Here is a 21,738-nt window from a genome sequence, read left to right as displayed (position 1 = left end):
GGGCGGGTACAGGTGCGGGAGCTCAGCGGGCGCGGGAGGCCGGTGCACGCCCCGAGCGGCTCCCGGCGGCGGGCGCCAAACGGAGCCCGCACCGTGCCCCGCGGCACTACCGGCACCACCACCCGCCGCCGTTCGGCTCGGGGCGGCTCCCGCACGGCCCCGCGCCTGCGCCCCGCCCGCGCCGCTGCCGGAGCCGGAGCCGCCGCCGCAGCCGGAGCCGGAGCCGCGCAGGGCGGGCGGGGCAGGGCAGGGGCGGCTCCGGGCCGGGAGGCGGTGGCTCCGCGCGGCTGAGGCGGCCGAGCCGCGCGTGCCCAGCCCGGCGGGCGCAGCGCAGGCGCCCGGGGCCGCCGGCGGTGGCGGCCATGGAGCGGAAAGGTGAGCGCGGCGCGGCCTCCATCGCCCCGCGGGGCCCCCGCAGGGCCCGCCGCCCTTCACGCCTCTCTCTCCTTCTCTCCCTCAGTGCTGGCGCTGCAGGCCCGGAAGAAGCGGACCAAAGCCAAGAAGGACAAGGCCCAGAGGAAGTGAGTGCGGCCGCGGCTCCCTTCGGGCGGCATCTCCCGCCGGCACCGCCGCCTCTTTGTTCCCCCGGCCCTCCCCGCGGGGAAAGGACTGCCGGGCCGGCGGCCCGGAGGGCGCTCGGGGCAGAGGAACGTGCGAGCCCCCGGGGCCGGGCAGGTTTTTAACCGGAGTTAACCGAGCGCACGTTTCGGGAGCGGAGCCGGCGCAGCGCGTGGCCCGGGGCGGCCGTTTTGCCGCCCAGCTCGGGCCGGCTCCGCTCCTCGGGCTCCACGGGGAACGGGAGGCTCTGCCTTCCCTGCTTCTCCCCGAAACCCGGCCGTGGGGTTGCGGTGGTGCTTAGGGACTGGGCTGCCCTTGCCGGCTTCGCTTGGCCGCGGGCTGTACCTCGCTGGGAGTTGTCAGCGTCCCCTCTCCGCAGTCCCCGGGGCACTTCAGCAACTGCCGCCTTTAGGAACCAGCTTCTCTCCACTCTCTCCCCCCTCTTGATTCTCTTTTCCCCTGAGATTTCTTTTTTTTTCTTGCCGAAAGAATGCCGTGGTGTGTTGTTTACTTCGTTCTCTAACTTTGATGCTCTCGTGTGGCTTCTCTCTTACCGCAGGAATGTCACGAGTCTTTATGTGTGGGGAACTTTTGGAGGCAGATGTAGAAATTAGAAGAACTCGAGTAAATACTAAACAATGGCTTTCAGCAGGCTGCACTAAGTGATGTGTTCAGTGCTGCTCATGGATTCCTTTCTACAGAAAGGTGATGGCAGTCCTAGAGCTGCTTCTGTATACTCCATAAAATGCTGCTTATTTCTGTAAAATCTCTGGTGACTCAGGATGATTTTACTTGAAGGTGCCTAGGACCAAAGATAGTGAGGCTGAGGCTTTGGGGGTGGGAGTTGGAGGGATTTTTCTTTAGGCCTAGAGTAATGCTTTCTCAGACACATCACAGGGATTTAAAATATTTTTTTCTTGTTGCCTTCAGCCAAGAGTCAGTGGTTTTGAGATGGAGCTTTTGAAGAGTGAGGAGCCTTAACCAAAGTATTTGGGAGACATGTGTTATGGTTCCATGCTATTCTGTTCCTGGTATTCCTTGAAGGTAGCATTAGGACAATTTTTGAAATGCTCTCCTCCTTCTCTAATTTCTGTATGAATAATCCATTGTCTAATTCTATACATGTTCCATTTTTTTCTTTCTTTCTCTAGCTGCAGACCAGCAATACTGACTCTGTCAGCAGAGTCCACAGTGCAGCTGGGAAGGTTAATTTCTATATAGATTTTGAGGTTGCTGAATGATAACTTTCAGAGCTGGCATGTTATGGGTTTTTAATGAATCTTTTTTTAACCACATATTCAGGACAGGTTAAATGCACTGCTGGTTAGCTCTTGATTTTGCCACTAACCTTGGTTTGAGCACAGAGCTATGTTGTTTGTCAAATGATGTGTTTATATTCTTACACTTCATGATCAACTCTTTTCTCTGCTACCATAAGTTTATTAGATTGTATCTCAGAAATTAAAGAAACTTGCATGTGCTTTATGCTGTGCAATTAAATGAACTCAGTGTCAGCCTCTAACTTTAGGTACAGTTCCACAACATTTATTCTATTTAAATATAAAGCTGCTCTAGTTAAATCTTCTAAAATAGGCTTAACTGGGTTGTTTCATGACTTTCCATAAAATCTATGCTTGAAGCCACATGCAATGTGCTTTTAATATCTAATGTTCCATGATAGTTTGGATCACACATTCAGTTTTTCTCTGTAATACAGTTTTTCTTTACATTTGCAGTAAATAGCATGAAACAACGATTTTAAAAGGTTGAGTTTAGTATTTTGAATTATTATATGAAATTGCAGAGAATGTTCTGAAGGGAGTAAAAACAATTCAAAATATCTTTCATTTTAGAAATGAACTACAGCTGCTTTAAGTTTACCTATAAACCTAATATCATAAAAACAGAACAAAAAAACCTCTTGGAAAGGTTAAAAGAAACTGCAAAGTTACTTATTTTTCATCATCCAGTCGTTAATATTGCTGTTGCTTGGTTTAGACAAGACCAGTCTAAACTGATGAATTACAGAAAGACATTGTAAATACTAATTATGATTCTGTGTATAAGCTCTTTTATAGGAAATGAATATATATTTTTGAAATATATATCTATTTTTATAGGAACCTGAACCACGTTCTTAATTTTCTGCAAATTCAGGCAGATCCTATTTCTTTCACTCCTTCCTGTCTTAAAAGTTTCATTTTATATCAATGAAGTAGAGCATGCATTTATCCTAACACTCTGCTGTAGAAAGAGAGCAGGCAGAGTTTCTTGGGAGTCTGTAGGTGAGATACCTGTAATTTCCATTGCCCTCGTAATTTTTTCATTCAAATACAGAAGTGATTATCAAACCATGACAGGACACAACTGAAATTTGCTGGTTTCCATAGAAATCCCTCAGTTTGTGATAGCTGGGCTAGCAGACAGCTCTACAAACAGCTTGTTAAGTGCTTGTGTGGGGGAGTGGGGTTGAGAAGGAAGAAACTTGATTGCCTGTTATTTGTGTTTTAATACCTTTCTTATGTGAAAGCCAGTACTTATCTTCAAACTGAGCTCCCACAGATCTGCTAATCAGAAGTGTGTCTTGGTGCCTCTGAGTACTGGTATTTAAAAACTAATGTTTGACCATCTTCAGTCTTTTATGTTCTTGACAGTTGTGTTGCTGTAGCTCTGGGATGGGTGCTCTATAGCAGCAAGTATTGTGCATCCGCCCTAATGGCAGAAAACACCAGTTATTTACTCAGAAAAACAGGGATGCAACAGTGAATGAGTTGCAATAATGACAAAATAACATGGATTGTGCACTCGTTAGTCCCCCACCATCGATGTTTTATAATTCTCCCCAAAACAGTTGGAATTTCTGGAGCAGAAAGGCTGCATGCAAGCAGGAAAACACTGTGATCGTTTCAGACCTGGATTCATGCTGGAAGTTGTGTGTAGTCAGTTTCCATATTCATTGAGCGTGAGGTTTGCCAGCAGATCTGCGTGTGAGTGCTCATTCTCACTAGATGTGCCTTAACATGAAATTACAGGCACACTAAGAAATAGTAATGAGCTGCAGCCTGCAAGCATTCTTCCTTAAAGAGACATTGTCTCCATGCACAGATGTGGAAATGGGAGAGGGATTTTAAATCCTGGCTTTTCACCATGCCATATGGAGCTTCTTCTCAAATGAAAACACGGAATCCTGAAGTGAGATCTTGCTGGATGGGGTGTGGAGCCCAGCAAACCACTGGCTGCATGGTTGAGGTGGAGAGAAGAGTCTTGGGGTGTGTTTGCAGTGCCTTTATCTGGTGCCTGCAGTGGGAGCTGGCTCTGTCATTCCTCCTGCCCTCACTGAACTGAGTTTTGCTTGAGGCGTTTCATGGGTGCAATTTGAGCTCACAATAAGGGGTGACACTGCTTATAAAGACTGTGTTGTAGGCTACTTAAAATTAGGAAAGCATTTCCCTTCAGTTTCCTGCAGATGGGCGTCATCTTTGCAAATTTCAATGGAGAGGCAGACACGGAGAGAGGAGTAAAGAGAGTATCTTTTTTTGTTAGTATGTATTTAAGGGTGATGGGTGTGACAAAAATGATTTGTCCTAAATGTACGTTTCCTTCCTTGCTTGGGGGTGGAAGGAGTCTGGTTTTGTATCTATTCAAGGCAAGTAGTTAGGTAGCATGGGCAGTATTTCTGCTGTTTCAGGGTCAAGGAAGAATCTTTTCTGTCCATAAGAGAGTTTTGAAGTCACTCTTAATGCTCTTGAAGAGGAAAACCAAACACCTCTTTTTGAGTGGGTTTTGGATTTTTAATGTAAGTTATTGGAGCAGAGGGAGCACATTCAGAGTTTGGTGGTGAAGTTGAGTGTGGAGACTTGGCTGGTAATTGATAGAGGGTACCCTAAGAACCCACATTGTGTGGCTGAGATTCCTTAATCATTTTTTGCCTTCCTTTTTGTGTGTGGACCAGATAAGTGATTCCACTGAAAACTGGCAAGAGAATTCCACAGTGTTTTTCCAAATTGCTTTAACACCTTCTGTAAGGAGCAAGCGAGTGACTCAAATCTTAGCTCCTGCAAATAACTCTTCACCATCCCTGCTGTGCATTGCAGGGGTTGGGTGATATCTTCAGTGAACATGGAGCAAAATCTTGTCTACAGTGGAAAATTTTGAATGTTTTTAGTTCCTTTTCTAATATGCACAGGTTTGGCAATGCTGAACTATTACAAGCATATTCAGCCTTCTGTGAGCTTTTAAGGCAAAAATATTTTAGACGTACAAGTGGATAAAGACAATTCTTTAAACCTCTTGCTTTAAAAGTGCAGGGGCAGCAATCATTGTCTCTTTCACTAATAAAGTCCTCCCTAGGAGAGAAATCTCTAAATTGTTACTTGCTATGTCCCATTGTTGGTGACTTGTTTCCCCTATCACTTACATAAACCAGCAGGATAAACAGGCACAGGAAATGACTGGGAATTGTGCATTGTTGGATGATGTTAAGTACCCGCTGCTGTGAAAAATACTCAGTCCAACTTTTTAAAGAAGATTTGACTCCTCCTGCTTGTTTTGTCATTTTAGGGATAAAGGATAAGTTTTTCTTGTAGCTCTGGAAGGGGAGGTGTGGAATTACATCAGAAAATTTATTTTTCCTTTGAACACTCTTTCCCTGCTGAGTGATTGTGCTGGAATTCCTCTATCAAAAGGGTTGCTCTGTCGACAATTACCATGATCCTTCATCCCAGCTTTGAATCCACGGGGCTATTGAATAGGCAAATAAAACCGGCTGGTTCAGGAAGATGAAACAAAGTATCTGCCTGAATTTCTAATTTCATTAGAGGGAAGAAGAGACACGTAGACATCAAGAGGAGGGGATGAATCTTTATGCTCACCCCCCTGACAGGACTGAATTTGCAGGAAGATCAGCTGAGAGCAAGCCCCAGCCTTGCTGCACGGCCCTTCACCTGCAATGCAGTGCTGGGCAGCTGCAGCTGGGTGCTGGAGGCAAATCCCTCTTCTCCTTCACTCTTGCACAAAGCTTTGCTGCATTTGAGGAGAGCCAGCCCCTCTGCCTGCTGCTGATGTCCCCCTCCTTCCCCAGCACTGTGGTGTCTGACTTTTGATGGCTTTTTCGAAAACTATTGGGCTGTCTTCAGGAATATCTTTATCCATGGGAGGCCGTGCTTCTTGCAGGTAGGTTCCCCTCTCTGATTTTGTCTTGAGAATTTGCAGCTCTTCAGGGAATAAGGACTTTTGGGAGGGTCTCTCTAGATGTGGGTTCACAGGAATTCCATAGAAGGCTTAGCATTTTGCCTTAGCTTTTCTGTTCCACGTTGTTTTTCTTAAGTAAAATATTTCTATGTAGCTGTAGAGAGATCCTGCAGATCCAGTTCATTCTGATGATTAATTAGCACAATGAGAGAGCAAAAAGAAAAAGTGATCACGGTGTTCTTCTGTGGATCAGAGGTGGCTAGGAAAGAAAAAAGGTACCCTAGAACACTTGGGTTTTTGTGTAAACAATCATTTAGTATAGGATTTTATATACTTTATCTGCATTTTGCAATTTTGACGACAGCTGTTTCAGCTGTCATCTCTAAATACTGGGCATGGATTTTTGTGCTGTCTTTAACAGCCTTTTGTGCCTTTTAGAGTACTGTCTTTGTGAGCAAAGCACACAGATGAGGCTTGTGCTTTAGTATATCATTTTGTCTTAGGTATTAATACATGTTCTGCACTGATTGATTCTTAATCTCTATCTTGGGCTGACATGGTCATTTCAGGGGAAGAACAGGGTGGTGTGTAATAACATCAAACAAATTTTCCCAGGAAGGCAAAAGAATGAGGTGTATTTTGGAGGTGATTTCATAAAGGAAATAGCACTGTAGAGATGTGTGTGACCTGAATTCGGCTTTCTTACATTAGTTGGTACCATGGACTCTAATGTAGAAGTGAAATGCTTTTGGATCCCCATGAAAGACTCAGCTGCAGACTCCAGGGTGTGTCGTGTGTGAGACTGCCAGCAGCAGGATTAGTCAGCCCCTTAGGAGGGGCACAGAAAGCTTCCAGGAGAATGGGCTTTAGTGCTTCCAGTAACTTCTTCCTCCATGCATGGAATTGCTGTTATTGAGAAGCACTGGGACTGCAGGATGGTGTGATGTGTCTGTCTGCATCACTGCCACTTCGGGGGAATTTTCTTTTGAGTCCTTTTTAATCCCTTACATCCTGTGCAGTTAAAAAAGTGAGAATCCCAAAACAGCACTGGGGAGAATTACTCTTTACTACTCACCCTATGTGTGAGGTGCCTGGCTTAAAAATCTTTCTGTCCAGCTCCTGTTCCCTTTACTCTCTCTATAGGATTTGTTGTCTGTGAGCATCTAATCTCCCTTCAACCATTCTGTCTGTGGCCATTTCTTGCCTTTGCTGCCTGCTCTTAATTTGGGGATAATGTGTGACTTTATTTGTATCTCAATTGTCCCCAAAGAAATGCAGCAATTTTAAAGAAGCTTTTTGACCTCTAAGACTTTCTCTACCCCCTACTGCAGGTTTCCTTCTTCCTACCCCTGACTTATAATTCAGTGAATAAAAAGTGACTAAGTTGTGAAAACTGCATCTGAGGGCCTGCCTGTATTGCTGGCATAGCCCCTGGATGGGCAGTTCTTCCTTCTTGCAGCAAAATGAGCTGAATTTGGAAGAGAGTGCTGAAGGCACCCGTGTTATCTGCTGCTTCCCTGCAACAATAGTTTCAATAGAAGAAACTTCCTCTAATTCACTGCTGGGAACTCTCTGTGAAGAATGTTATCTGAGCTTGTGTGTCACTGCTGTAATGAAGTTTGCTGCCCACTTCTTTGGACAACTCCAGCTTTTTTTAATATCTCGTGCTTCTGAGGAAAGGAAACTTAATGTTGATATCTTGCAGTACTTTGCCCTTAAATGCTGCCAAAGCAAGTGGGCTGTAGGCTTTGTTTTCATTACCAATGTTTGCTTTGCACAGGGGTATCTTGAATCTTTGTAGGCATTTAATTGTTCCCTGTAATGCTTTGTAAAGTAAATAAATTACCTGATTTTGGTATTAGCCTTTCATGAGCTGTTTGGCTGTGATCAATGTGATGCCATGAAAGAGCTGAGGTATGGGAGATGTTTTATTGGGAGCACAGGCTGTGTGTGAGAGCGTGGAGGTGGCCTTTGCTGACATGGCCTTCACAAGCAAGAACTCAGAGTAGCACATTCATGGAAAGTTAAACATAAAATGAATATAATATTTATGGTTGTGGGAGTGAAAAGCCTCCACCACCTTAGTGCCTGATTCCAATCCCTCTGCAATCACAAGCTCTCAGGAGGGTTTACTGAACATCTGCTCTGCGTCCTCCCACTCTCCCTAGTTCAGACAACTGTAATAAACGTTGGATCTCGAGTGAGGAGATGAGCTAAAAACGCAGCCTGCCCCTTGAGAACAGGAGAAATAAATGTCAAGATTAGGGGCTCTAGTGTTCTAAAGTGTTAGAAGCAGAAGGACTGTTAAATATTCATTTGACCTTGAATATAAAAGGAACAAAGGGCCACAAGTTCTAAAACAGTGGTTAACTTTTTTTTCCCCAAAAGAGAGTAAAACCAAATTGATGTTAGTCTTTAAAATAAAATTAATCAATATTTAAATTTTCAAGTTTTACCTAGGATAAAAAATTATAAATCTTTTATCCTAGGTAAAACTAGGAGTGGGATCTCTGTGTGTGTGTGTGACAGGCAGTGTGATCTGTGTGTGTGTGTGTGATCAGTCTGTGACAGGCAGTGTGATCTCTGTGTGTGTGTGAGACAGTCAGTGTGATCTCTGTGTGTGTGTGAGACAGTCAGTGTGATCTCTTTCAGACCTGACACCCAGCACCGGAGCCTTGCTGCTCAGTCCGAGAGTGATCTTCCAGAGCAAGAGGAGGAAATCCTGGGATCAGATGATGATGAGCAAGAGGATCCAAATGATTACTGTAAAGGTGAGCACTTGCCTGTTTAAGATCAAGGAATCCCCTCCATTTCCCACTTGCTGTAGAGAATGAAAATAGACTCCCTCTTACATGAAGAGTACTTTGAAACTGCATGATGATAATAACATTTTTCAAGCCAACAGGAAATGGAGAATGTGGTCTCCGAATTTCCTTTTGTTATCAGTCAGGATTTGAGTTGCAGAACTGTTTTTAATGCATAATTTTAAAGCTGTTAACTTTTCCTCTCTGCCAGAGGGCTTTCAATCTTGATAAAAGCAAGTAGGCATTTAATTCTTTTTTTTACTTTATTCTAACAGAGACACTTTCAAATCCTTTTCATATTCTTCAGTTTTCTTTTGAAGATCAGATCATTATCTTGATATCTATTCTTCAGAAAAATTTATTTCTGCAAATAGCCTTCCCCTGTTTCTCTGAGCAGAAACGAAATATAGAGCAAATGAAAACACCAAATCACAACTTCTTCTCTTTGTTCTGTTTTCTGCCAGTTCCATCTTTGGCTTTTCATGTTTTTGTTTCTGTGATGGAATCCCCCTGTACAGTCAGTAGCTTGAGAGATATGAAGGGTGCAGAGGAGACTTTCCTGTTTGGAGTGGCAAAGTGCCTTCCAGTCAGGACAATTGCAAGCAGAACTGTTTGGATCTTGGTTGCAGTTCCAAGTTCCAGATCTTGGTTACTTCTTTCACATTCAAGGCCCAGAGCATACAAAAGCAATGCTGATCTTTAGCAGGAAGATTCTGTTACCATCTCAACCTGTGTTTTCCAAAGGTGGCCAGCCTAGCAGAATTCACATGTTTTCACTGGGGAACCATTTTGTGGTGCTGCAGTGATTGTGATGCTTGTTGCTCACCTCTGCTCTGTGGTTCTTGTGTTTTTCCAGGGGGTTACCACCTTGTGAAAATAGGAGATCTCTTCAATGGACGCTACCACGTGATTCGGAAGCTTGGATGGGGTCACTTCTCCACCGTGTGGCTGGCTTGGGACATCCAGTAAGTGCTCCTGTTCCAGCTGCTGTTCCTGCCAGGCATGCACAAACCTGAGCAGAAACATCCTTTTACTTCTAGCTAAAACCACAAAGCATGAGCTGTCCACATCCTAGAACAGGAGTTTCTTCTGATATTGTGCATGCAAGTGTGTGGGAGGGACTTAACAGGACAAACCATATCTGTGGGAAGACTTGTGTTCAGTCTCTGACCTATTTTTCCATATTTTGAGAAATGACTAACACGAATCTTTTGTTAAAAAAAGACTCAAAGGCAGTCTTTGAGTGTTTAAACCTTATTTTTCCATGATGTGTGAAATAAACGCTCTTGCATGCAAAAGAATTGGGATAATCCTGGAGAATAAGTTCTTTGTATGAGCATTAACAGCTCCCAATTTACTTGCCATGTGTGCACAGAGGGAGGAGATTTGTGGCAATGAAGGTGGTGAAGAGTGCAGAGCACTACACAGAAACAGCACTGGATGAAATCAAATTGCTGAAATCGGTGAGTGCCTGAGTTGGGCTCAATTTTATTTTATTCTTTTTTTTCCATTTTGGGGAGTTTTAATTTGTCACATGCTTGGTATTTCCAGATGATCAAGAATCTGTGTAGGAACCAAACAGTGCAGTGGATGTGACATCACAATAATCTCTTTCTCTGCAGGTCCGCAACAGTGATCCAAATGATCCAAGCAAGGAGAGAGTTGTTCAGTTATTAGATGACTTCAAGATTTCAGGAGTGAATGGTTCCCGTATCCTTTTGTGGAATAAAAGCCAAGAATTGAAAAGATGGGAGTTTCTTGGGCAGCTGCCCTGCTTTGGCAAGCAATGCCCAGGCATCCCTTTCCATGCCCAAGGAACCTGTAGGAGGATCTGCCTCCAAACTGCCTGCTGAGCTCACATCCAGAGTGATGATTCAGTCTGGTGTCATTGGTGTCAGCACTGCCTGGTTGTGCTTTTAATGTTCTGCCACCAATTTGTGAATCAGGACTGAGTGGCTGTGTCAGAGGTACCTCTGAGGCAGGAGAGCCATCTACCTCAACCCCTCAATTTTGCAAGCAGCCTGTTAAGAACCTGTTATTTCAGTACAGCTTGTTAAAATCAGTAGCTGAAAATAGCAGGTGAGCCACCTATAACTTGAAAATAAGCTTGGTTATCTAGTTATGGAAACATCTTACTTTGTAATTTATCAGCATTGTTAGGATGTTTGCAGTGTATTGCTTTGACAGTGGCCTGTGGTTCTGGGAGCAGCCCTCTGACAGGCAGTGATTTGTAGCAAGTGCTAATAATGGATGCTCAAAGTTTGAAAGCTGGACTTTTATGCATTGTTTTCACTTTGAGATAAATTAAATTTTATTTCAATGAGAACTGCTGGGCTGCTTGAGAGAATTGAGCTGCAGATTATAAAAAGTAGACCCATAGTGCATTTTTTTGAACTTTTTTTCTGAGTAAATGTTGATTTGAGCTTCTATTTCTTCCACTCTTGTGAAATGTATGCTTTCTGCCAGTGTAGATGAAAAGCAGCCTAATAAACTCAGAGAAGTTTGGCTTCATTGTACTGAATATGTCACTGGAGTGACTGTAGCTGCTGAGATCTTAGAGCTCAAAAGCAGATCATAAAAATATAGTTGAAATCCAGGCTTGTCAAAAGTTTGTTTTGCTGGTAAAGAGGGCAAAGAAAGTGAATTTATTGGAAGATTACTTATGAAATGGAAATTTTATTATCTTTTCAGGTAATGCTGGTACAGAGATCTGGCATCGAGTTCTGCCTGGGGCAGAAGCGTAGGCAGTTCCAAAACATGCAGTAAATAATAATGTACATTTGTGCAACTGGCTCCACTCAAAGCAGGAGGTTGCTGCTGCTGCAGTGGCACCTTTGTGCAGTTCCATCCTTCTGTATTTTATTTCAGGTAATGGCACTGTTGTGTAGGATAGAATGATGCTGATGAGGAAGGCAAGCTGTGTCAGAAGGGTGAGGGTTCTTTAACATAAACTGCCCAAGTTGTTTTGATTTCCTTTGATCCTCAGTCCTGGGAATTTGGGGCTCCTTGGGTCTGGATGTCCAGGTTTTTCCTTGATTCACTTCCAGATATCTGTATGGTGTTTGAAGTTCTAGGGCATCATCTCCTGAAGTGGATCATCAAGTCAAATTATCAGGGTCTTCCTCTCCCTTGTGTCAAAAAAATCATCAAACAGGTAAGTTCCAGTTCTGACTGCACTCTTCCTCTTGACCCAGTTAAAAATCTTTCACTGATCTTTCTCAGATCCAAAGAAACAAAACTTTAAAAATCCATGGTATCTCCTTCATGCAACAGAATATTCTTGGGTTAGTCCTTTTCTGTACTGCAAGCCTCTTCTGCTGCAGATTTCTAACACTTAAACCGTGGTGGTTTCTGCTTTTAACCTCTTCTTACCTCAGTCATTCCTCATGAGTGAAGTATTTTTTTAAAGCTGTCACAGTAACATGCATGGTGCTTAATGATGGGAAGAGCAGGAGAAACTGGTTCTCCCTACTGGGTGGTAGCCTAAGAAGAAACACCTTTCTACATGGGGGTGCAGCGGAGGAGGAAAGTGTGATTTTATTGTAGAGTATTAAAATTAGTTTTTCACCTGTGGTAAGTTAAGCTATGAGGGTAAATAGAATATCTTTAAATGGTAGCTGAAATCTGTATGCAAATCTGTTATTGTGGAACTGGGTTGTAACCACTGAGCACTCCAGCTCTGACCTGGAGCATCCTCAAACACACAAACCCTTTCCTTGGCCATCCTAGGCCCTTTTGCATTTTCACTTTGCTCCCAATTAGATTGTCTAATGGCTGACTTCCTCCTCCCTTGCCTGCAGGTTCTTCAGGGTCTGGATTACTTGCATACAAAATGTAGAATCATCCACACAGACATAAAGCCTGAGAACATCCTGCTGTGTGTGAATGACCAGTACATTCGCAGGCTGGCTGCAGAGGCAACAGAGTGGCAGAGATCTGGGGCTCCCCCACCATCTGGCTCTGCAGGTGATTTTTATTTTCTTTTTTTTTCCCCTGAAAATTGATGCTGTTTCTCCCACATACCCCCAAATCATCACTAAGGAAAACTTCCCGAGTGTGGTAGAACAATAATGCAAATAACCTTTGAAAACCTGAGTGTAAATTGGGAAATTAGTCATAAATTGTAACTCAGATGATGGGGAAGGCAGTTTGTGTCAGAAAACAAGAGGGAGGATAAATGCTCACTGGAGCGTGCTTTTAACAACAGCTATTAGAGAATTCTGTGAGTTCTGGAAGCTGGCACTGGTAAAGTCAGTCTTATGTAGCACAATGTTGATGCACTCAATATGGAACTGGTGTAAAAATGGGGCAAAATTGTCACATTTCTTTCAAAAGTTTATTACCTTTCATTGCATGATGCTGGAAATGCATTTGATGAGAGTTTCAACGAGATGAGTTACCTGTTTTCAGTTTGCAGAAGTCTGGAAAACTGTAACAAAACCAGCTGCCTTGACATGCAAACATCCTTAAAGGTCTGAGGGCAAATTCTCTTGTGTTCCTCCTCAGAATATGCACCTGTAGTTGTGTGTACTTTCCAAAAACCACTGCAGTGTGAACTGGAAGGCTCTGTCAGTCATAATCTTACAGCACCAACATTGAGCTGAACTGATCACAGCATAGCTTGGCTTAAGGAGGCTCCCTGAAGTTTGGTATTTGAATGTTTGATTTGCATTTTCATTTGGGTAGGATGCATAATACATGCAGCAAATGAAGGAAGTCTTTGATATCAGTCAAGCAAGTCTCCTGTCTGAAACTTGAATTATGCATTTGCTCATTTGATGTTTTTATCATTTTTTTATTGTTGTGTTTTTGTAGAGAAATGAACCTTCAAAATCACATTTGCTGATATCATTAAAATGTTATCAGATCACATAGGAAAAATGTTGTTAACATCAGAGTGCAGTTGCAGTTTTTGAGTATAGCCATACTGATTGACTGATCTTCCTTTCCCTTTCAGTGAGCACTGCACCACAGCCCAAACCAGTAAGTGTGATAGCTTTCACCTGTAAGTATGCATCTACTGATAGTATCTCCTGCACTGCTTCATAATCCAATCAGCATTAAGAGAGAGCAGTCTCATGTCAGAAGGAAAAAATGTGATTTGTGTTTGGCACAGGCATCAGGTTCAATGCTGTCTTGGGTTTGTAAATGGTATTAGTTCATTTATCACCAGAACAAGGAGTTCTTGTGGTGATCTCAAGGTCTGTTGGGAAAGTGACTGTTCTGTGGTCTGAGATCTCCCTCACTTGGAGAATAATGTAGGTTTTTCAGGTCAGGGCAAAAATGTACTGGAAAGAGCCAGAGACAAGTGGTTCAAAACCCAGAATAGCTGCTTTTTATCTGGAAGAGGAGCTGTCTCCAGCATTTTCATCATAGACTGTTGCCTCAGCTCTAAGATAAATTAAACCTTGGTGCATTTTAAATTTATTGAAGTATAAAATGTTAAGTCCAATTTCTCTGCTTGCTTCTGCGTAGGCTGACAAAATGTCAAAGAATAAGAAAAAGAAGTTAAAAAAGAAGCAGAAAAGACAGGCTGAGTTGTTGGAGAAGCGAATGCAAGAGATAGAGGAAATGGAGAAGGAAGCAAACCCTGAGCAGACACAGCCTGAAGAGGAGGAAGAAGCTCAGACCCCTGTGGAAATGCTCATCAAAGTCAGTCCATCAGAGGAAAGTATCAACAAAAAGCCAGGTATGGACCTAAAGCATTGCCAGCATGGCATGGACAAGGTTGTTTCATGGCTGTGAGGAGGGTGTACCTTTAGCAGAGGTGGCTGTTGTCATTTCACCTGTCCTTGTGGTGAGACTGGGAAATCTGTGACCATCTGAGTGCATGGCTGTGCTCAGTTACATTTACAGTCCTCCCTCCCTCTCAGGGTGCCCTTGAACATCTTCCAAGTAATATAACATTATTAAGTTATATTCTGCTCCATTCTCATTTTCCCCTCTTGCAGCAGAAGCCCTTGGACAGGAGGGATCTAATCTCATGGAAAGCAACGTGGAAAAAGATGCAGCAGAAATCAACTGCAACGGGGTGATCCCCATGACAGACTTGACAGACTCTGGGAACGAGGGCTCCGTGCGCCTCGAGGACGACCTCCACAACGCCAATGACTGTGGCAATCCCCCTGACACCCAGAAGACTGAGAACTTGCACAGCTGTAATTACACTCAGCACAACAATGACTCAGAGGCAGGGCCCCAAGAAGCAGTGTTGGACTTGTTTGTGCCCTTGGTGCCAGAGGATTCCATGGTGTGTCAGCCCATCCCCAGCCAGGAGCAGGTGCTGAGCGAGGAGGGGATCAACAATTTTCAGGAAAGCATCAGGACAGAGATCCCTTCAGAGGATGAGAATGAGACTAACAGCCCGACAGACAACAAAGGTATAAGAGGAGCCTTGTAGGAAAGGGCTCCTTGCTGTGGGAGATCTCTTTACAACACTTCATCATATGAACAGAAATGTGCATTTTCTAGGCTGAAGTGATCAGAACCAACTGTTTGAGAGTTTTCCTGCCAGGAGTGATTCACCTGACAATCATACTCCAGGCTCTTTGCTCTTTGTAGGTGCTGGTTGTAGTTGTCCCTCAGTTTTGACTTTTGAGTGCATAAATATTCCTGCTTTTTAAAAACACCTATGCCTTTGGTTTCCAGTGGAGGAACATTTCCTCCCTTGAGTCAGGTGCTGTTTATTATGATTTTCATTAAGCCTAAGATTGTCACTTGCTGTTAAATTAAGGGATAGGTATGACCAGTGTGTTCTGACAGTTTGGCTCTTAATATGGAGCAAAGGTAACTTCTCTCTGTTACTCAGGATGGGTAAATGTTTTCCCATTTAAAAACAAAGCTTATACAGTGTTGGGAAAGAAATCAAACTTCTTTAATGCTTTTATTTAAATATGATTTTCTTCAGAGTGGAAAAATTGTGTTTTGTAAGCTTAGGAGAAAATAAGGCATGGAATAGTGTACAGCAATTTAAACACATTCCAGGTGTGTGTTAAAATATGAATTGGTAAAACTGTCCATTTTTGCATCTTTGTGTCCTTGCCAGGTGATACATATCTGCTAGGAGAAGGAGGGTAAAACTACCATTTGAACTTACTAAAAAAAAGTATTCTAGTATTTTCTTGCCCACAGTGCCACTAGGGGAGTTCTATGGATGAAAAGTAACAAGAGAAATTTGATTTTTGAAACTTGAACTGCACTTTGCTGAATGCCTCTGCTAGATTACTGACATCTTTTACTTCTCACAGCCCTCTCCCAAATTACAGCTTCAAACTCCCAAATTTTTGGTTCAGAGGTACAGCTGGATGTCATTTAGTGACTTCATACTTTTGTTCTCCATTCAGTTTTGCCAGTACTTCCTTTAGCTCTTGTGATTGTGTTGCAGCAGTGAGTGATGGGTATGTGAGAAAGATGCTGTGACTTGGGGACTCTTCCTTCAAAGATTTAGGAAGGCTTAAGGGGGGTTGTGAGGTTTGTTTTGTTTCTGGCAATGCCTTTATTTCAACAGAGTTTGGGTTTTTTTTTTTAATATAGACAGGCTGTGCAAAAAATGCTGGGAAATAGTCACTGTTGCATATGCTGATTTATCCTTCTGCTTAATGACACCAGTCTTAATGATGTTGTTGATAGTGCAGAGTGCTGCTCATTTTTATACCCAAGCATCAGGGAGGGAACAGTTCTGATCCATCAGAAAAATTTCCTGGCTAGGGAGAGGTTGATGGGATTTGGGTGACAGATGGTGACACTGCCTATGAAGCTTTAATCAGCTGTTGTACACATTGCCTCTAGGAAAATCAGCTGCTGGGAATTTCCTTCTTAATCCTCTTGAGCCCAAGAATGCAGATAAGCTCAAAGTGAAGATAGCTGACCTAGGAAATGCCTGCTGGGTGGTAAGTTTGGTCTTTTCACATTGACTTTTTAAAGCTGCACATTCAGTCAGTTTTCCAAGATGGAAAATAATCTGTAAAACACATCCTTAGACCTGGCTGTGAAAGCAGTGACAGTTTGAAACTATGACAGGGAAGAAGGAGGGGAAGCAGAGACACAAAGAAAGAAATGGTTCTCTAAACACAAAATTTCAGGCCATGCTTTGGGTGCCTCACTGGCATTTGTTTACTTCTTACAGGGCTGTGAGCTGTGTCACACACCACAGAGTGTAGAAATCTGCTGTGTGAAATTGCAGAAGGAGTTCTCAGTCTCCAGGAGAGCCTACAAAATTGCAAACAATTGCTCTGGTGTGCTGGTTCTGTAGCTTGTCAGACCATTGCACATGAAAGAGACTCACACAATAAAACTCCCAAGTTTCATTCTTTGATGGTTGTGCTTGCTGCTTTCAAATGTTTGACATTTCAAATAAAAGAAATATCTCTTTTTACTTGGCTTCTAAAATGGCAAATTACTTCAGATCTGTTGGGAGGGATGAGTCTCAGCTCAGAATTGCAGTCAGGCTTGCAGTGCCTGGCAAGGTGATTGCTCACCTTGGTGTTGCTTATCTGCTTTAAGGTAGCAGGACCATGGCCTGTCTCAGGTCTGGGTAGGAGATGCTGCAGAGTCTTCCTCTATTCTGCTTTTGTGGCTTGCTTTCCTCTGAATTGCTGGACTGTTTCACTTGGAGGAGGAAAATCTCATGTACAGCATTTAAACAGCACTTACAGACTATAAGGAAATAGTTAATGAGGATGCAAAATGCAGCTGAAATGCAATGGTAATGAGCTGTGATCTACTCTCACCTTCCAGGTTGTTGATTCTCCTCTTCTAAGCAGTCTTGAGCTGTTAATAAAACATTTCTTCTCTTTAGCACAAGCATTTCACTGAGGACATCCAGACCAGGCAGTACAGGTCCCTGGAGGTGCTGATAGGGTCAGGGTACAACACCCCTGCAGACATCTGGAGCACAGCCTGCATGGTGAGTTCTGCCAGCTGGGATCTTCCTGCTCTGTGCTCTGCCCTCTGAGCTGCTGAGGGACTGACAAATACCCATTTTGGGTGGCCCTGCATCCAAAATTCATCCCAGGTGTGCCTATGATGCTTTCAATGCCGTTTTTAAAGCACTGCAAAGTCATTGCACAGTTTAGGCTGTAATGGAATATTTAGGATTATAGCTGTTTACTGTAGTTTTGCAGGTTATTCTTTCCCAGAGCTTTGCTTCTGGCCCACAGAGATTTGCAGAGTCAACCTGCAGCACACCTTAGAGTGTTTTGAAGTGATTTAATGTGCTCATTTCTGTTTGTTTAGGCCTTTGAGTTGGCAACAGGGGACTATCTGTTCGAGCCTCACTCTGGGGAAGATTACTCACGAGATGAAGGTTTGTTTGTCTCAGTTTTTCCTTTTTGAAGTGGGACTTGAAATCCAATGGTTGCCTCTTCAAAATGAGCCTTGTCTGACAAATCAGCAATGGAAAAGCTCCTTGCAAAAAGATTCTTGACCCAAATCAGCAGCAGCTGTGCTCAAGCCTCTGCAGTAAAACACTGCAGTGAAGGCCATGCTCTTGTTCTGGTCTTTTGCATTCCTCTTGCTGCTGGATTCTCTACCTTGTGTTTCAAACTGATTGTGCCCATTTTTGTTTTCCCCTTGCTCCTTGTCTTTGTTGTTGCTTAGTGTAACCTGGTTCCAGGTGGGTCTCCAAAGTAATTTTTAAGGGATAGTTCTTTATCTTTATATCCCAGAGCGTGAAACTAGCATAGAGAGCTTTTGTGTGGATGAATGTCATTGTCTTTTTTGGTTTTTTATTTTTCACATGCAGATCATATTGCATTGATCATAGAACTTCTGGGGAAAATACCTCGCAAGCTCATTTTGGCAGGAAAATATTCCAAGGAGTTTTTCACCAAAAAAGGTAAAAGGAAACAAAGCAAATATCACTTCATCCCCTCATCCCTTGCCCAAATACACAGGAGTGGCTTGCTGGAAATGCCTGTTGAAAATAGATGCCAGCAAAGATGGCATCTTTAAGTCTTTCCTTTGTTTTATGAAATGCTTTATCAGTAAAACTGCAGCTAAATGTAAGGCACCTTAAATAGTGCCTGGCCTCTCGAGCCATGTTGCTCAGAGCACAGAACATTATCATAAAGTCCTGAGTACCCCAGAAATGTACTGAGTCAAAAAATGAGGTTTTGACCTAGTTTAATAACTCTTTATAAAAACAAGCCCTTCTTTATTAGTAGTGTGTTGCTGTCTCAAACAGTGCTCCATGCATTGCATGTATCCCAGAGTCAGTGGCACAGTTTATCTGTCATGACAAGCAGCATAATTGGTGATTTAATGAAGTTAATATTCACTGGTGGGGGATCTGAAATAGCAGGAGGTGGGAAAGAGCCCTTTGAGGAAGAACATTTCTACAGCAGGCTTCTAAAGCAGATAGAAAAGAGGGTTTAATAGATCTGACTTCTGCCTTCAGCATGCCCTGGCAGTGTGTATTCCCTTAGAACAGTCCCTGGGCTCACTCTGTCATGTTCAGCTCTTTAGCCAGTTTTACTGAGCTGCTCTGTTCCTCTCTCTTACACTTCAACCATTTGTCTTGGGTTTTCAGGTGATCTGAAGCACATCACCAAACTGAAGCCCTGGGGCCTTTTTGAAGTGTTGGTGGAAAAATACGAGTGGGCCCAAGATGAGGCAGCTGGATTCACAGACTTCTTACTCCCTATGCTGGAGCTGATCCCAGAAAAACGAGCTACAGCAGCAGAATGTCTCAGGCACCCCTGGCTTAACTCCTAGGAGCTTCCAAGCAATGCCACAACGATAAACTCTGGTTTACAGCATAGCCTACACACCCAGCTGCCCTTTCCCAGATCCATTTTTCTCCTTGTTCACTTTCAGTGTGGAGTTCTTCCTTCAAGGCTTCCAAGATTTTAGATAAATCTAACCTGTTCTGCTGAGTTTGTTTGTGTGACTTAATGGGGACTCTCCTCAGCCAGTGGGCATCATCTGTGTTTCTGCCTTGCTTGGGCTTCACCAAAGACTAATTGACTAGAATAAGAGATTTTTCCTCATTCTCCTCACTGTAAAGCACCATGTGTGACAGATGGGAGCTCACCCGTGCTCGGATATCTCCCTTAGCTAAATTCCACCTCTCCTTCCTTCCCGTGAAGATCTCACTGACTCAGGAGTCAATTTTCCCACTGTTGATCCAGTAGCTACTGATGGGGTGAGAAGGAACAGTTGGCATCAAGGTGCTGCCAGATCCTTGGTAGAGCAAGGACCTTGAAATCCTCCATCCCTCTCTAGGTGTCTACTGTGTTCTTTGCTTTCCAGTCAGAAATGTTTATTTAGTTCTAGCTGCTTTTGGAAGAGCTTTTTAAACCTAGGTTTTAGTCTGCTTTATTTCTTCCTCCAAAGTGCCCTGTCCATTTACTTTTTCTCCTCCCCCGTGCCCTTGATAGTCAGAATAGTTTCTGGATTTGGTGATGCTTTCTACTTCAACACCTGTGACTAAAAGGTGACAGCAAAATCAGCAGAAGCTGGACCTGACTCAACGCACAACCCTCAGCAGACAGATGGGTGCACCCTCAGCCTGCAGAGAGAGCCTTAATGCAGGCACCTCTTAACTCTTAATTATAGTGAGCCATACATTTTGGGGGGTTTTCTCCCTTACTGGCACTTTTTTTGCCTTGCTTGAGGTGGTATTCATGAGAGATTGGCTTTCCCTGATGCAGTCTGCTCTGACTTTTCATTTTTGACCATTCATTTTTTTTTTTTTCCAAGGGAAGGGTTGCAGTGCCTGTATCACAGCCATGCTGCAGCCCTGCACTTTGAAAATCAACACTTGAAATTCCAGTGTAAAGATTTCTTTTAATTTGCTTCAGGTGCAGGCCTTCAGAAATAACTTCCCAGGATGGGACTGCCTTTTATTTTCTGGGCCATTAGCACAAGAAGAGAGCTAGCAGAAGTGGAAGAGAAGTGACTTTTCCACGTAGATACTGGATTAGAAGCTGTTTCTAGAGTTACCCCCAGTAAGAAATGTTCTATGGGGTTTCTGTGTAAACTTCTCAGAGGGGGTTTGGATATAATGGGTTAAATGGATTAATTTTAATTAAAAGTTAAATGACTGTGGCATTTGATAGTTCTGTGATGGCTTCTTCTAGACTTGCCCATCAGAATCAGTGCATCCCACTCTTCTCTAAGCAAGATTTGGCAGCACTGAGACTTCAGAGTCACTTCCTCACTCTGGACCAAACAGGCCTTTGGATCTGTGGTGGCTTGCAGAGGATAGAAGTTGCTGGAGACCATGCAGATGCTATCCAAGACCATTTCCATTGCCAGAGCTGCCAAGACCACTGTTATGTGTCACTTCTGTGTGTATGTGTTTGGGAATTGTGGTTCATAAGGATCATTCACTCACAAACCAGGTTGTTTAATCCACTTGAGCAGAGTTTCTCCAGTTCTGAGCCTGATTTGGCTTCTTTATGCAAATCATGCTGCATGTTCCTTTAGTGTTGATCAGGTTCTCTATGCATATAATAAAAAAAGGCAGGTAACAAACCAAAAAATGTTTTAAACTGCTGAGTTAACCTTTTCTGTTGTTTTTTTTTTTTCCTTTTACCTGGCATTTTCCAGGTGTGGGTCACTTCTGTGTCTGTCACAGGACTGCAGACAGTACTGGGGTCCAGCTGACTGTGAAGATAACCCTGGCAGGGCAAAATTCCTGTGGTCTTGAAAGCTCTCCCAGTGCTGCCTGCTTGAGCCTGGCTGATGAAGGAACATTTCCCACACAGGGTCTGCACTCTTTGACTGTTGACACAGCCCCTGCCCATCCTTCCTTCCCTTCCCTCTGCCAGCCCTGACTGGAGGAAAGGTTTTTGACCATAATAGCCAAGGCTAGAGGCAGCCTGTGAGTGGAAGCCCTGCAGAAGCAGCTGTCATGATTCAGTCTTGTCCTGTCTGTTCACCTGGGGTCTGTTCATTTCCAAATTGCTGTGACATGCTCACACTAAAGGATTTGTACTTGCTGTGTCAGTCTAAAACCTGAAGGAAAATACATTTTTATTCTTTCTACTTGGGTGCTTTGTCTTTTTTTTTTTTTTCTCCTTTGTGAAAGCCCTGCAATAAACAGATTATTTAATAAGTGAGCCCTAGTCTTCATACATTCCCCTTGTAATTCTGTGCTGAGTCAGGGGCTCAGGGATGGAATTTGCTTCACTAGTGAACACTCAGTTTTGATTTCCAGAATGAGATAGGTAAAGATTTTGTG

The 21,738-nt window shown here is 43.4% G+C and overlaps 1 protein-coding gene across 4 annotated transcripts; it reads left to right on the top strand.

The window, feature by feature from the left end:
* The first annotated feature begins 228 nt into the window (after positions 1-228).
* Positions 229-21,542, top strand: SRPK1 (SRSF protein kinase 1). Of its 4 annotated transcripts, none has more exons than XM_030232723.2 (16): positions 229-375; positions 461-521; positions 8,401-8,519; positions 9,409-9,517; positions 9,928-10,015; positions 10,175-10,262; positions 11,600-11,706; positions 12,353-12,518; positions 13,510-13,535; positions 14,028-14,241; positions 14,504-14,932; positions 16,341-16,441; positions 17,350-17,457; positions 17,787-17,856; positions 18,295-18,387; positions 19,081-21,542. In XM_030232723.2, the coding sequence occupies exons 1-16, from the start codon at positions 363-365 to the stop codon at positions 19,263-19,265; spliced, it is 1,977 nt and encodes a 658-aa protein (XP_030088583.2). In that variant the 5' UTR covers positions 229-362; the 3' UTR covers positions 19,266-21,542. The 4 variants fall into 4 exon arrangements, with proteins under 4 accessions (XP_030088583.2, XP_030088584.2, XP_050841039.1 ...); XM_030232724.2 differs by having other exon boundaries at positions 238-375; positions 14,507-14,932; XM_009098336.4 differs by lacking the exons at positions 229-375; positions 461-521 and adding an exon at positions 5,626-5,730.
* The last annotated feature ends 196 nt before the right edge of the window (positions 21,543-21,738 follow it).

Source organism: Serinus canaria, chromosome 26 (assembly GCF_022539315.1).
Source record: "Serinus canaria isolate serCan28SL12 chromosome 26, serCan2020, whole genome shotgun sequence".
NCBI lineage: Eukaryota > Metazoa > Chordata > Aves > Passeriformes > Fringillidae > Serinus > Serinus canaria.
This window is presented reverse-complemented; position numbering and strand designations above follow the sequence as displayed.

Excerpts from the sequence above, each read along its gene's own strand:
- SRPK1 (XM_030232723.2), top strand. Across the intron at positions 522-8,400 it reads AAGGACAAGGCCCAGAGGAA|ACCTGACACCCAGCACCGGA; the intron begins GTGAGTGCGGCC and ends GATCTCTTTCAG. Across the intron at positions 17,458-17,786 it reads TCTGGAGCACAGCCTGCATG|GCCTTTGAGTTGGCAACAGG; the intron begins GTGAGTTCTGCC and ends CTGTTTGTTTAG.